Genomic DNA, 14,910 nt, shown 5'->3' with positions numbered 1-14,910 from the left:
TTTTTTGGAATCCGGTTTGTGTATATATATATATATATATATATATATATATATATATATATATATATATTTATTTTTTTTCTCTTTAATTTTACTCTCATTGATAGTTGTTGTTGTTAAGCACTTTGATAACAGGTTCCATTTTAAATGTGCTCTATAAATAAAGTTGACTTGACTTAAGTGTCCAAATAGTCATAGCTGTTTCTAGTATTCAAGGTTGGCCTTCATGTCTAGTCTTTTGGTCTTTTATACCTGCTTTTCTACTGACTTTTGCATACAAATGTACTAAATACTTACAACACTCCCAGAGGGAACTTAGCACACCTACCTAACCTCCCAAAGTCTCCTTCCCCCCAGGTGTAGAGCTCTCCATCCTCACTGACTGCAGCGCTGTGTCTGTAGCCAGCAGACACACACACGACCACCTAACACACACACACACACACAAAACAAACTGTATGAAGACAGAAACAACCAGGTGAAGTTGCTGACGTTTCTCTGTCGGCATAGAGGAACAAAGATCCATCTAGAGTCCAAACATTTATTAAATAATTTTTAAAGGATAAACAGGAAAAATCACCTCATAAGCACCTTCAGATAAAAACCACTTAGATCAGTCGTTTGTTTGGTCGATTGAAATTTCACAGATAAAACAGAAGATTTTAGGTCTATTGTGTATTTACAAAATTTTTAAAAATCCACAAATCTGAGCAGAAATGCACCAAATTTCTGTATTACCTTTTTCTAACAATTTCTGAAAGATTCTCCTGTCAGCAAATCATTTGCTGGGAGGGAGGGAGGGAGGGAGAGAGGGATGGGACTTTAAGTGACCTGAAACAGGAAATTCTGCACTTTGCAGAGACATACAGCTCAGCCTTGTGAACATCTGCTCTCGGGACAGGTAATTTGTGGACATCAGATGTTCTCAGGTAGACAGAAAGACAGAGGACATGTTTTCTGTGGACACCAACTGGTCCCAGCTTACTTCAGGAGGGGGATGTCCAACTTTATTTTATACTAAAACTAAAACTTTTGGGAGATCTTTTGAAAATTTACAAACTTTTTTGAAATTGTATTTTGCATGTAAATGCATTTTAAGAACAAAGTTATACAGGTGAAGAGTAAAGACAAAGAAGCACGTGTGAGGTGACCTACCTTCCCCTGCAGAGGCCCCTGGATAAGTTTAGGGTACTTCTGTGTGGAGCTGTTTCCATGGCCCAGTTTGCCATAATCCCCGTCACCCCAGCTAAACACCTCCCCCTCCGTTGTAAAGGCCAGTGTGTGGCCATCAGAGCCCTTGGATGATGACACCTTCTTGATGGCACGGTGGGGTTCAAAGGTCAGTTTCTTTAGTGTAGATTGGTTGTTGGAGTCTCCGAGGCCTAATCTGCCATAGCTGCCTTTACCACAGGCTCGAACAGAGCCATCAGAAGAGATCACAAAGGTGCAGTACTGACCCGCCTCAATCTGTAGAGAAATAAACATGTTGTATTTTATAACTGAAAACAGGTCTTTGTTTGAAACATTTCAAAATGAAATTAAAGCTGCAAGCAGCATTGGAGGCCCTCGCAGCAAAGCGCCGCTTCGGCCTTACAGCGACCGCGGGAGCTCCAGCTAGTCCACCCAGTCGCCATCGCAAACGCTCTCATGCCAATCCCGCACGCATTCACCACTGAGCGTATTTCACGAATCTTCGACATCGCCTTCCGTCCATGTCGTTACTTGTCCAGCTGCAGGTTTTACAAGTATAGGCGAAATCTGACCTTCCAGACAGGAGTTATGGTGACTTCCTGTTTTGTTGCGAATGTTTGACAAGCACTTCCTTTATGCTTTTCAACATGTCATGTGTGGTAATCAACAGTTAGCGAACAAAGTTTCAGTCTAATATCTTACACAGTGCGAAGCTGGAAGTGTTATCCAATAATCAACAGTTTTTTCTCTGAGTAGGTGGGGCTTAAGTGATGTCATGATTCAACAATATCAATGTTTCTATAAGTGCTCACTGATCACTCACATCATATCTGATACATATTGGATGCTCTTTCACTGAGATATAACTGTTGGAATAATCTAGGGGGCGCACTAGAGTCATATGTTAAAGCATAATATCAATGTGTCTGAAAGTCCTCACTGATGACGCACATTAAATCTGCTGCAGTTCGGATGTTGTATCACTGAGCTATAACTCTAGGAAAAATGTAGGTGGCGCTGTGTAGGCTATTGGCCAATTATCATGGATTCCTGTTGAAGGGGTGGATGACAATTAGTTATAGTGTTTTTAGTGCACCTTGGCTTAAATCTGTGCACTTTAGAGCCAAATGTATTGTAACGGCGTCACTTCTGAATTCGCCACGCCGCCACACCCACATCTTCCAGCAAAAATGGTTTGTGCTTTAAAGCAAGTCAGACCAACTTGTTAAATGTCTTCTAACACAGGATCATCCTGATTCAGTCAAGGATGTCAGAGAGGAATCATTCCAAGCAAAACAAGTGACTTCCTGTTCTGAGGGGGCGGGGCTTTGATGACATCAGAATATGACCACAGAGGCTCGTCAGGCATTGGACAGGGATGACTCATGCCAAGTTTGGTGCGTTTCGGTCTTTCAATGTGAAAGTTGTAGCGTTTGGAAATTTATGGCATGAAGCTCAAATTTGAGGCCTGGCCACACCCCTTTAACATATACGAAAGTGCAAGCTTTTGATAACATCTACTCCCCAATGTGTTAAGGGCATATGAACCAAGTTTGAAGGCTTTCAATCAAAATCCCTAGGAGGAGTTCGTTAAAATGCGCCATTAGTAATGCCCAAAATTGACCCTTTGACCCAAAATGGCCGACTTCCTGTTGAGTTTGGCCCAGGGCTCCAAGAGACTTTTTCATAGGTCCTGAGAAGGTACAGATGTTCACTGAGTTTCAGAATTATCAGTCCAAAAATGGCTTGGGGCTGAGGTTTTAAAATATTCTAGGGGGCGCTGTGGAGGCTATTGGCCACTTATCTTGGCTTCCTGTTCAAGGAGTGGATAATGATCGGTCGTAATGTTTTTTGTGCACCTTTCCGCAACAGACTGAAATCCCAGGTTCAAAGACGTATAGATCTCCTGATCCTCCCCTCAGTAGGCCTGAGCTCCAAAGGCAGTGAAAAGGCCAATTGAAATGCAAGAATTTATAATACTTATGTCAAAAAATTACTCTGGGCCCTTGAGCAAGGCCCTCAATCCCACCATCTGCTCCCCAGGTGCCCTAGAAAGCAGATCTCTGCTCCACACAGAGGGCTGTGGTAGCGTGATGGTCTGTGGTTGTGTCAGGAAGGACATCCAGCGTTAAAACAATAGCAAAGTCTTCAAGAGAGATAGTTCTCTGTGGTGACCCCAGAAGAAGGGAGCAGCCGAAAGAAGAAAAATAAATACAGGTAAATTTAACGGATCATAGAACAAAAATCCAGCAAATAAAATCCAGGACTGCTGAACAGAACAAATCCTCCATTAAACAATGAGACAAGACTCCCTCCAAAACCTCCACCATCTGGTCTCAGGTCCAGGATGTCTACAGACTGTTGTTTGAAGAAGAGGCGATGCTTCACAGACAATCATGGACCTGGAACAACTTTAACAACATGTTCAAGGTCAAGGTCAAGGTTTCTTTATTTGTCGTTCGCACCACATGTGGTACATGTAATGGAATGAAATTGTGTACACAGGGTCACAGTTACATCCAATAAAAGTATAAATTGTAAATAAAAACAGTAATAAGATCTAAGATATGAACTAAGAAATACATTAACTAAAAATACACTAAGCACTAATAACACAAAAACAATATGCCGAACAGCAGCACGAACATGAGTCTTTGTGAGCAGATGAGTATGAATGAACACATCAACATGAAACAGATCAGCATCTTGAGATCAGCATCATGGATAGTCAGCAGCACATATCAACAATCAAAGTGGCATTACAGTGATTTTTTTCAGTGATAATCCTGATCAGAGATTCATGAGTCTAACAGCCTCAGGGTAGAAGCTGTTCCTCAGTCTAGTGGTTCTACACTTAATGCTCCTCAACCTCCTTCCTGAGGAGAGCGGGGCAAAAAGTGTGTGTGCTGGGTGAGTGTGGTCCTTCATGATGCAGGTGGCCCTCTTCCTGCATCTGGAGGTGTAGATGTCTGATGGTGGGGAGACTGACTCCAACATCTTCTGTGCAGCCTTCACAACTCTCTGCAAAGCTTAGCTTTCCAGCTGTGCAGCCTCCATGCCACACGTGGATGCAGGAGCACAGGATGCTCTCCACTGCACACCTGTAAAAGGACAGACATGAAGTCCACAAAGAGCATATGGACATAGGAGTCCTTCTGCTCCTGGTGGGTAAGAGCAGTGTGGACCACAGAGGAGATGGCATCCTCTGTTGATCGATTTTTGTGGTGAGGGTCCTCGCTGATGTTGATGGTTGTTTTGATGTGGGTCATGACCAGTATTTCAAAGCATTTAGCGACTATCGGGGTGAGGGCTACTGGCCGATAGTCATTCAACCAATCAGTGTAGAGCTCTTAGAAACTGGGATGATGGTGGCGGTCTTCAGGCAGGTGGGAACTGTTGCCACGGTGAGGGAGGATTTAAAGATGTCGGCCAGCACCTTGCAGAGCTGATCGGCATGGTCTTTCAACACCTTCCCAGGGATGTTGTCTGGGCCAGTTGCTTTGTGAGGATTAATCCTCCTGAAACGACTCCTCGCTTCTGCTGAGGTCACGCTGAGGAACGCTTCTTCAGATGGTGAGGTATGTCTGGTGCTGGGTGGTCTGTTCATGTCTTCAAAGAGTGCATAAAACCTGTTGAGGGCATCAGGCAGTGATGAGTCCCTAGTGCATTATGCACCTCTGTCTTCATAATCTGTTACACACTTAATGCCCCTCTACATGCTCTGTGGGTCTTGTGAGGTGAACTGACTCTGGATCCTCTGTGCATATGTGTCTTTGGCCCTCTTAATACCAGCAACCAGCTCTTTCCTTGTCCTTCTCAGCTCCTGTGAATTGCCAGATCTGAAGGCAGTTACCCTGGCTTCCAGCAAGTTGCAAACCTCTGCATTCAGCCAGGGTTTCTGCTTTGGGTAGCTGTTAACAGTTCTGATGGTGGTGACGTCATCAGCACACTTGCTGATGTATCCCAGGACTGAGGATGTGTTTTCCTCTAGGTCTAGCTCCCTCATTTTCAGCAGCTTCTTTGAAGACCTCCCAGTCTGTGCATGCAAAACAGTCTTTCAGTATGGAGTCACTATTTTTCACTCAACTTTTGACTTTCCTTTGTATCTGTCTGGAGTTTCTCAGAAGGGAGGTAAACAGAGGCCAGGAAGATAGAAATATGGTCAAAGAGTGGGGGTGTGGGGTACGGCTTTGTATACGTCTCGTACGTTCGTGTAAACACGGTCCAGTGTGTATTCTTTGTTGTTGTGTTGTTTAAATAAAACAGTCATTTACTTTGCTTTATGCATATTTATTAACACGTGTTCCAATGTTACTCTAGCCACCATGTCCGTCTTCCCTCATCTCTCTCTGGTCCGACTAATCTTGCGATAACAGTAACATTAACTACACTACATTTTCCTCCTTGTTTAGAACAAAAACCTATCTGCAACACAAAAAGTTTTTTTTTTTTTTTACATAGAAATCAAAACACATTTCTATTCTACTTTACTAAACCAAAGGGTAACATTTCTTTTTCTATTTTGTTTTGTTTATTTATTTCAAGTCTCTCTGTATTTGATGGGCTTTCTGATGACACGGCCCTTCCTGGTAGTGATGACCTCAGACACAGGTGGGTTAGGTTCTGGTGGGATCTCAGCTGATGAAGTGGTCTCAGCAATCGGCACCTCCACAGTTTTATCATTGATTTGGGTGTTGTATTCCAATGGAGATTCAAAAGCATCAAAGTCAATTACCACAGGTGTGTGTCGAAGATGTTTAACATTCCTGGTCACTCTTGATCCATCTTCTGTGTTGACCAGTTCAAAGGCATTATCAGCAGTGTTTCTCAATATGACAAAGCGAATGTCTTTGATGTGGTATCCAGCTTTCCATTCTCCATACTAGCAATGTAAACTATATCACCAACCTTAAAGTTGTAGTCCTTTGCTCTGTTGGTTTGATCAGCATACTCTTTCATTTTAGTTTTGTATTCGTTGTGATGGTTTCTGATATCTATCGTTTTCTCTGTGCCATTTGGAAATCCACATTCCTCCTCCATGTTGGGACACTTTCTGCGGATATCTTGTCCAAACATGAGCATAGCTGGTGTTTCTCCTGACGCTCGGTGTGGTGTTGATCGGTATGCCATTAATATTTTTGGAAGTTCCTCCTGCCATTTTTTTCCTGTGCATTCAGTTGTTCTGAAGGCTTTCTTCAAGTATCTGTTAAACCTCTCAATTTTTCCATTGCTCTTTGGATAATAAGGTGATGCTCTGATGTGCTTTATTCCACATGACTTAAGAAATAATTCAAATAACTGTCCTACAAACTGTCTACCATTATCAGTAACAGCCTCTAGGGGATAACCAAACCTTGCAAATATTTTGGTCAGTTCTGAAATGACAGTAGCTGAGGAAATATCTGGAACAACTCCAGCCTCTGGGAAAGAAGTATAATAGTCTAGCACAGTTAACACATATTGGTTTTGGATAGGACCTACCAGATCAATTCCTATCTTTGTCCATGGTCTTGGTGGTAACTCTAGTGGTTGAAGGGGTTGATCTTCATGAAGCGGCTGATTGAGCACACAAGCGGAGCAGTTTCTGATCAGTCTCTCTACATCCAAGTCCATGTTGGGCCAGTAAAATTTGCTCCTTAAATATTGTTTTGTAACTTGCGACCCGTCCAGGGTGTACCCCGCCTCTCACACAGTGATTGCTGGACATGGGCAACAGCGACCCCCGTGACCCAAAATGGAATAAGCGGGTAAAGATAATGGATGGATGGATGGATATTGTTTTGTACAAACCACTCCTTGGTGAGTTTTGTGTCCAATCTCCAGTGCTTGCTTCACCATTGCTCCTGGTAGTACTATCCTGTGTCCTCTCAGCACAAGTCCCTCATATATGCTGAACTCTCCAGCACATCTGTTGTAAGGCTGCAACTCAGACGGAACTGGGTTTGGCCATTTTCCTGTCTCCACCATCATCTTCAGTTGTTTCATTGTGTCATCCTCTGTCATTTTCTATTTGATGTCCTCAAGGTTCATGGCTTGTACCTCATGCATTGTCACTGTCAACACTCTGTCCACATACATTTCCACGTACTCATTGTTCTCTGTCTCTGGTAAAGGAAGTCGTGAAAGTGAATCCGCTACGTTGGACTTTCCGACGATGTGTTCTATTTTATAATCATATGGTTGTAGTCTAAAACCGAGTCTCTGTATTCATGGTGGTGACAGCGTAGCCTTTTCTGGGTTGAACATGTAGATGAGGGGTTTATGGTCAGTTTGCAGAGTAAACTTGGCCCCCCACAAGTACGTTCTAAAATATTCCACAGCCCATACACATCCTAAAGCCTCACGTTCTATCTGAGAATAAGGACGTTCTGTTGGGGTCAATGAAAGGCTTGCATAGACTACTGGTTTATTCTGTCCATCTGATTGGGTCTGTAGTAAAACTGAACCTAATCTTACTGAACTTGAATGAGTAATAACTACTGTGGGTGCATCCAATTTAAAGTAGCCCAGGCATGGCTCACTCACCAATGCTTCTTTCATTGCTTGGAATGTTCTTTCTGTTTCACTTGGCCACTCCCATGCTTGTCCTTTCCTAGTCAGCTTCCTTAGTGATTCTGATAAGTTTGCATAGTTTGGTATGAATTTCATCAGAAATCCACAAGTACCTAAGAATGAGAAGAGTTGTTGAACGTTTTCGGGTCTGGGTGCTTTGTAGATGGCTTCAACCTTTCTCGGGTCTGGTTTAATTCCTGTGTTGGTGATCACGTGTCTGAGTATCTCTATCTGTTGTAACCCAAAAATGCACTTGTCTCGGTTGAGGGTTAGACCTCTGTTCACAAATCTTTGAAATACTTTTCTCAGTCTCTGTTCAAGTTGTTCTTCATCCTCTCCAAAGACTACTACATCATCCATGTAGCAGATGGTGCCAGGCATTCCACATAACATAAAGTCCATAGCCTTCTGGTAGGCTTCTGGTGTACTCGATAAACCGAAGGGAACTTTTCTGAAGCTGTAGCACCCTCTATGTGTGATGAATGTCGTCAGGTGTCTGGACTCTGTGGCTATATCACATTGCCAAAATCCCTTCCGTGCATCTAGCTTAGCAAACACTTTTGCTCCCTGCACTGCCTGTAAGATGCTGTTTACTGTTGATACTGGGTGTCTTTCTTTGATCAATGCTCTATTCACCTCCCTAAGGTCTACGCATAGCCTCACTTCTTTTGTATCTTTCTTGGGTACAATAAGTATATTAGAAACCCATTCTGATCCTTCATTTACCTCTTCTATAATACCTTGTTCTAGCATCTTATCTAGCTCCTGGTTTACAGCTTCCAACATGGGATAAGGGACTCTCCTTAAACCATGTGCTACAGGCGGGATTTATTCATCGACTGTAACCTTGTGGCTGTAACCTTTAATCTGTCCAAGTCCTTTAAAAACTACTGGGTACTCTTTTATCAAGCTTGTCAAACCTGTCTATTTGCTCTACTGTGTTCACTTTTTCTCCTGTGTTAAGTATATTTAATGCAAAGCTTGTTTTTCTGCCTAGCAGTGCTTCTACATTTCCTTCTATCACATATATGTCATATTTAACAATTTTGTCTTTCCACCTCATTTCTGCTTCAAAATAACCCACACATTTAAGTGGAGTAGTTTGTGCGTAGGCATAAAACCTCTTCTTGGTTGATTTTAGTTTAGTTTTAGCAGAAATTGTTCTTTTATATAAATCCTCTCCTATGAAGTTTCTTCCACTTCCTGTGTCTATGACCATTATCAGCCATTGTCCGTTTACTTTGATTGTTTCAGTACCTTCAGGATCCACAGCATGGACGAACTCATCTGAATCTGAATCAGAAGTATCCTGTTCTACTGCTCTCACTGGTTTACCTGCTTTCATCTTTTCCTTTTTTTCTGTAAATGTATCACTCTTCTTTTCTGTTTGTACTTTATTTTTCTTCTTGAAACACATGTGTGCATAATGTCCTGTTTTCTGACAAAAGAGGCATTTTGCTGTCTTGGCTCCACATTCATCTGCAGTGTGAGTGTCCATTCCACATCTATAACACTGGGTGTCACTGTTGGCTTGCTCTTGGCTGCATCTCCGTTCATTAGCTGTTCCTGTTTTACAGTCTCGAGCTGCGCACATGCCTTTCTTAGTGAAATTAACCTGGTTGTCCTTTGCTCTGTGACCAGCACCCTCTGTGAAAAATTTGGCCTCTGCATGCGTTGCTTCAAAAGCTCTTGCTGTTGACTAGGGGTTGAACGAGTATATAATTTTTAAACTCGACATTAACATAATAAAACCCGAGTAGAACTCGAGTATTTGATGACGTCATAGATCTCAAGATACAAAAATAAATAAATAAATAAATAAAACAGCGAAAAAAAGGTAATTATTTACCAAAAAAAAGACCAAGAAAGCATTGGGAGCGTATATTATGCTCCTACCATTTATCATACTGCAAATAAGTCGCAGGAAAAACTAAACTATTAGTTATTATTATTAAACTGCAAACGTGAGTTAACTTGGGGCGCTGTGGAACCGCGAGCCAAGATGGCAGCTTAAAGTAGATGCTCCGTGTGGCCTGCACCAAACTTTGAAAGAACTCAAGATTAGAAACGTAAACTGGATCCGAAAATGTCAAAACCGACCGCTCACAAGGACTGTGATATTTTCACGCGAAAACGCGGTTCCCAAAAACCAGCTAAAACTGATATATCGGTGGCAGACCAAGACAAAGAGGGGGCCGCTAGCATTGATAGCATGTGTGATCTTAGCACGGTGCTAGCTGAACTTCGGTCGTTGCATTCAGAGTTCGGTGGATTTGGAAACAAACTGGACAACATAGATAAACGTACGGGGGAAATGACGAAGTCCATCGCCTCTCTGGAGATAAACATTGCAGAGGTGAAGCAAAATGTTACTGCTAATGCTACTAGATTGGAGGAAGCTGAAAACAGAATCATGTCGGCGGAGGAACTTTTAGAAACTAGTACGGCTAGTCTTACCAAAGCCCTGAAACGAATATCCTACTTGGAAGCAAAGACCGACGACCTGGAGAATCGAGGCCTAAGGAAGAACCTTCTCCTTTTTGGGCTCCGGGAGAGCGTTGAGGGTCAGCGGCCGCTGCTGGAGTTTGTACGGGAGATGCTGCCGCGCTGGCTGGAGACCGATAGGTCCTTCACCATTGAGAGGGCTCACCGCACCCTGGCACCACCAAAACCGAACCAGCACAGAGCCGTCCTCATCCGTTTCCTGAATTTCCAAGATCGGGAATTTGTTTTCCGCTCTACAAAACAACGCAACATTGAATATGACGGAAATAAACTTTTTTTCACCCAGGATCTCTCAGCAGAAACCATCCGACAGCGAGCCGAGTTCGACAACATCAGGAAAGTGTTTGCTGCAAAAGGAATGTTCCGTGAGTTTCAATTTAACCCATGCAAAATGAGGATCCTCCACAATGGGAAAATACAGTTGTTTACATCTCCTAAGGAAGCCGGGGAGTTCCTCCGTACACACGCTGGACAGGACTGACTGTACTAGTGAGCGGTTCAGTTCCTGAACGACAGAATTAGCTGCTCATAATCGATAGCTTACTTCTATACATCGGTTGACATAATATCCAGTTAATCTCTGACGTATCTATAAGTCATAGGCAACTACGCAGTTTACGCTTTTACAAATACTTGCGAACTTGCCGGCTCTGTATGTCACATTAATACGAAACATTTTGGTTAAGCACCTACTCTCAGAGGAAATATATGCCTAAGTATGGGTTTGTTGTATTTGTGTTTTATTATGGTGTATGGTTCGCGGACACCACTGTTGCTTTTTAAGTTGGGTTTCATAATTCAGCTACTCCCCTTATTAGTGGATTAGCATAAGCCCCAATTTATTAGTCTGAGTAAGGGAGGGGGGAATGTACGTGTGTAGTGAACTAAGCCTCCGGTCAAGACCTGCCCCTGAAGACCTTCATGGGACAGGAACTGTTATTTCATTGATTTGAATCCAGAAATACAAATTAGCTCATCCAGAGACTTTCTAATTATATCCTGAACTAATCAATTGAAAGAACACTCGCTTTTTATATTATCATTAATATTTTACAATGTCTTGATAATCAAAAATGTGTTTAGTTCAAACCATTTTTAAATGTTGAAGTGAACTACTCATTTTAAATCAACTGTGAAACAGTATTAATGATTTTTAATCCTCATTCAAAGTAGAAATCAAGTTAAATGTCTGTTACAAAGTAATTATGCATTTTTTGATCTTCCGTCTGAAATGAGAAAGGTGTGATGTCGGTCAAAAGTCGGAGACAGTCGCAAACAAGTTTATTGGAACGAACTGTCGTGTTTTTAAACCTCTCAGACAGAAACAAGAAAGCTGGCACCTGTAAGTCTGTCATTTCTCCAAAACATTTCTCTGTCTGTTCCTAAACATCTCCGCTGTTTTTCTGACTTGTAGTGACCCTCTGACGTCACTAAAACCACACCCCTGTTGGTTCTTTCAACCAATCAGGACTTCCCAAAAGGGACCGGAAGCAGAACTCTTTAAAAGTCGACACTTCCTAGTTCCAGTTAGTTCGGGGAGAGGACAGAAGTTCCGAACAGCAGGACAGAAGTTCAGAAGTTCCAAAAGTTCTGAAGTGCTGGACTTAGTTGGGAGTTCTTCCGAGTCTAGTTGGGATTATGGAATCTTCCACATCTGAGTGGAACCTCTGACGGACTCACAGCTCATGTGAGTCCACCCGTGAGGTAAGCGTGTTGTTGAACGGAGTACCGTCACTACTTCGGACGATTCTCAGCCATCCTAAGGAGACGCTGAAAGGTAGCGTTGAAATGGAACTCCGTACCGGAGCTGACCTATCTTCTGCAAAGGTAACGAGTCGCTTCACTACCAGTGTACCGAGGCTGAGCTGGGTTCGGATGGAGGGTGCCGTTCTTGGTCAACACACTTTCCCTCATCCATCTTTTCCCTCCATTTAAACTCCTTCATTTCCCATCTTTAAAACTCTTCTATCTTGCCAGTAATTAATCCAGATATCTTCAGAAATGTCTGTTGTTTTTATTAAGTAAAACGTGCCAAGTTTTATTAATCAGAGCCGATCAGAATAATCAAGTGTACAATGTTTTGATGTTAAATTTTGATTCTGTTAATAAATGACCACATTCATTTTGATGGGTCAAAGAAAATTAACGTCTCATGTCACTGATTAGACCATCTCCAACACAGTATCTCTGTCACATAACTGTCAAGTAGCTCGAAAAAGAGAGAACCCGTTATTAAAAATTGATTGTAGTGGAGCTCCTAAGCTAACTGAAGCTAACCTAACCCTACATCACTACACGTGTTATGTGTCATTTTCAGGGCTTTCTTTTCTCATTTAGTTACTCATTTTATTTTATTCAAACCTTTGTGCATTTTATGTTAACTCAGCATCATGTATTGTCATATTGGTATTTCAGAAAAAAAGCAAAGTATGGAACAAGTTAATACTCATAATATTTCTTACATAAAAATTACAAGCTGGAATGTGAGGGGACTTAGGAAACGAATTAAACTAAAACAGGTTATAAACAGGATTAAACAGCTTAAATCAAAGATAATTCTTCTTCAAGAAACTCATTTAACAGATTGTGAAATAAAGTTTGTAAAAAATAGATGGCCGGGCCAGGTGATACATGCGCCATATAATAACTATGCAAGAGGCGTAATTATTTTGATCCACAAAAGCATACCAGTCCAAATCCTAAAAACAATAAAAGATTCAGCCGGTAGGTACTGTATGTTATTGTTCAGGGTAACATTTTCTCAATTACTTTAAATTTAGTGAGTTTATATGGCCCAAATGAAAGTAAGCCGAAATTCTTTGAAGATTTGTTTCTTACTATATCTACTCTTAAAGGATTTTATGTAATTGGAGGAGATTTTAATTGCACCTTAAACCCAAATATAGATCGATCAACAGGTTCAGATGTTTATAAAACTCAAACTAGAAAATTGATAAATCAATATATATTAGATATCAACTTGGTGGAAGTGTGGAGAGAACAAAATCCTGATAAAATAGAATTCTCTTGTCACTCGAGTATGTATAGATCCCGCTCACGTATCGATTATTTTCTTGTTTCAAGAGAACTTTTATCAAGGGTGAATCAATGCCAGTATGACAGCATAGTGATCAGTGATCATGCACCCATCTCACTGAATATTTACGTAGAAAACGTTGTCCATAACCCACCCTGTTGGCGGTTTCAAGCAAGATGGCTACAAGATCAAAAATTTGTCAAATTGATAGGGGAGAAGATAGACACATACTTTGAATTTAACACAGGTCAGACTTGCGCCTCAGAGAGATGGGAAGGATTCAAAGCATATATTCGAGGTGAAATTCTTAGTTATACAAGTACAAAGAACAAGCAACAAAAGAAACAAATGGAAATCTTGGATAAACAAATTACATTTTTGGAACTAGACTTAAATAATAATGATGACCAAATAAAGCAGAGTGAATTGTTACGTTTGAGAACTGAATATAATAAATTATAAATATATAATAAATAGGCAGCAGCAAAAAGTTGAATGTGGTTAAAGCAATCTTATTATGACCAAGGAGAGAGGGCTGGGAAACTCTTGGCATGGAGAATTAAGAAAATACAAAGTGAAAGAGCAGTTAACAAGATAAAGACCTCCTCTGGCAGGGTAACAGTAGATCCATCTGAAATTAACAATAGTTTTAGGCAATTCTATGTTAAACTATATAAATCAGAGTGTAGCCACGCCTCGGAAGAACAAGATATATTCTTAGATCAAGTTCAGTTTCAGACACTCACAGAAGAGACAGAAAAGGAGTTGGACATAAACTTAAAGATTGAAGAAATTTCACAGGCCATACAGAGTATCAATAGTGGTAAAGCTCCTGGACCGGACGGCTTCCCCATTGAATTCTACAAAACTTTCAAAGAAAAACTTATAGTCCCACTCTTCAACATGTATGAAGAAGCATTTAGAAATGAAGTTCTCCCACCCACTCTGAGACAAGCAATGATCACATTGATATTGAAACCTGGTAAACCCCCCGAGGAGTGCTCTTCGTTTAGACCAATAAGTCTGACGGGGGTGGACACTAAAATACTCTGTAAAGTTTTAGCAAAAAGATTAGACCCCTTTATCTCACATTTAGTTCATAACGATCAAAACGGCTTTGTACCAAAACATCAAGGGTTTCACAATATAAGGAGAGTACTAAACATAATTCATGAGAAATTTGACGCTAAAGATACAGCTGTATTATCACTTGACGCTCGTCAGGCCTTTGACAGAATTGAATGGTCAGATCTATTTAATGTTCTCCCGAGATATGGATTTGGATGCAATTTCCTCAAATGGGTTAAGCTTTTGTATACAATTCCCAAAGCCAGTGTTTGGACAAACAACTTAGCTTCCAAACCTTTCACTTTAGAACGTTCCACTCGCCAGGGTTGCCCGTTATCTCCAACTGTGGCCTGAGAGATTGAGCTGAAAGTCCTGGTGCACCTTTTATTTGAACCTGCAGAGATTTGAACAGCTGATCTGAAGCAAACAGGCAGGAGTTCACCTGAACTGACCACTCCTGCTGTGTTTGATGGTCTCCTCCTTCACCACCCGTCCATCCATCCATCCATCCATCCATCCATCCATCCATCCATCATCCATCCATCCATCATCCATCC

The 14,910-nt window shown here is 41.4% G+C and overlaps 1 protein-coding gene across 1 annotated transcript in view; it reads right to left on the bottom strand.

Moving 5' to 3' along the window:
* LOC119427515 (probable E3 ubiquitin-protein ligase HERC1) overlaps positions 1 to 14,910 on the bottom strand; it is a gene marked incomplete at its 5' end in the record, with an annotated part of 106,360 nt that overhangs the window by 79,000 nt on the left and 12,450 nt on the right. Inside the window, 2 exon segments of the mRNA XM_037695147.1 lie at positions 329 to 425; positions 1,156 to 1,467. Of these exon segments, the coding sequence (XP_037551075.1) occupies positions 329 to 425; positions 1,156 to 1,467 (409 nt within the window).

The sequence above is a fragment of the Nematolebias whitei genome, chromosome 2 (assembly GCF_014905685.2).
Source record: "Nematolebias whitei isolate Nwh7 chromosome 2, NemWhi1, whole genome shotgun sequence".
Taxonomy (NCBI): domain Eukaryota; kingdom Metazoa; phylum Chordata; class Actinopteri; order Cyprinodontiformes; family Rivulidae; genus Nematolebias; species Nematolebias whitei.
The sequence above is the reverse complement of the archived record's forward strand: the minus strand, read 5'-3'. Positions and strand labels throughout refer to the sequence as shown.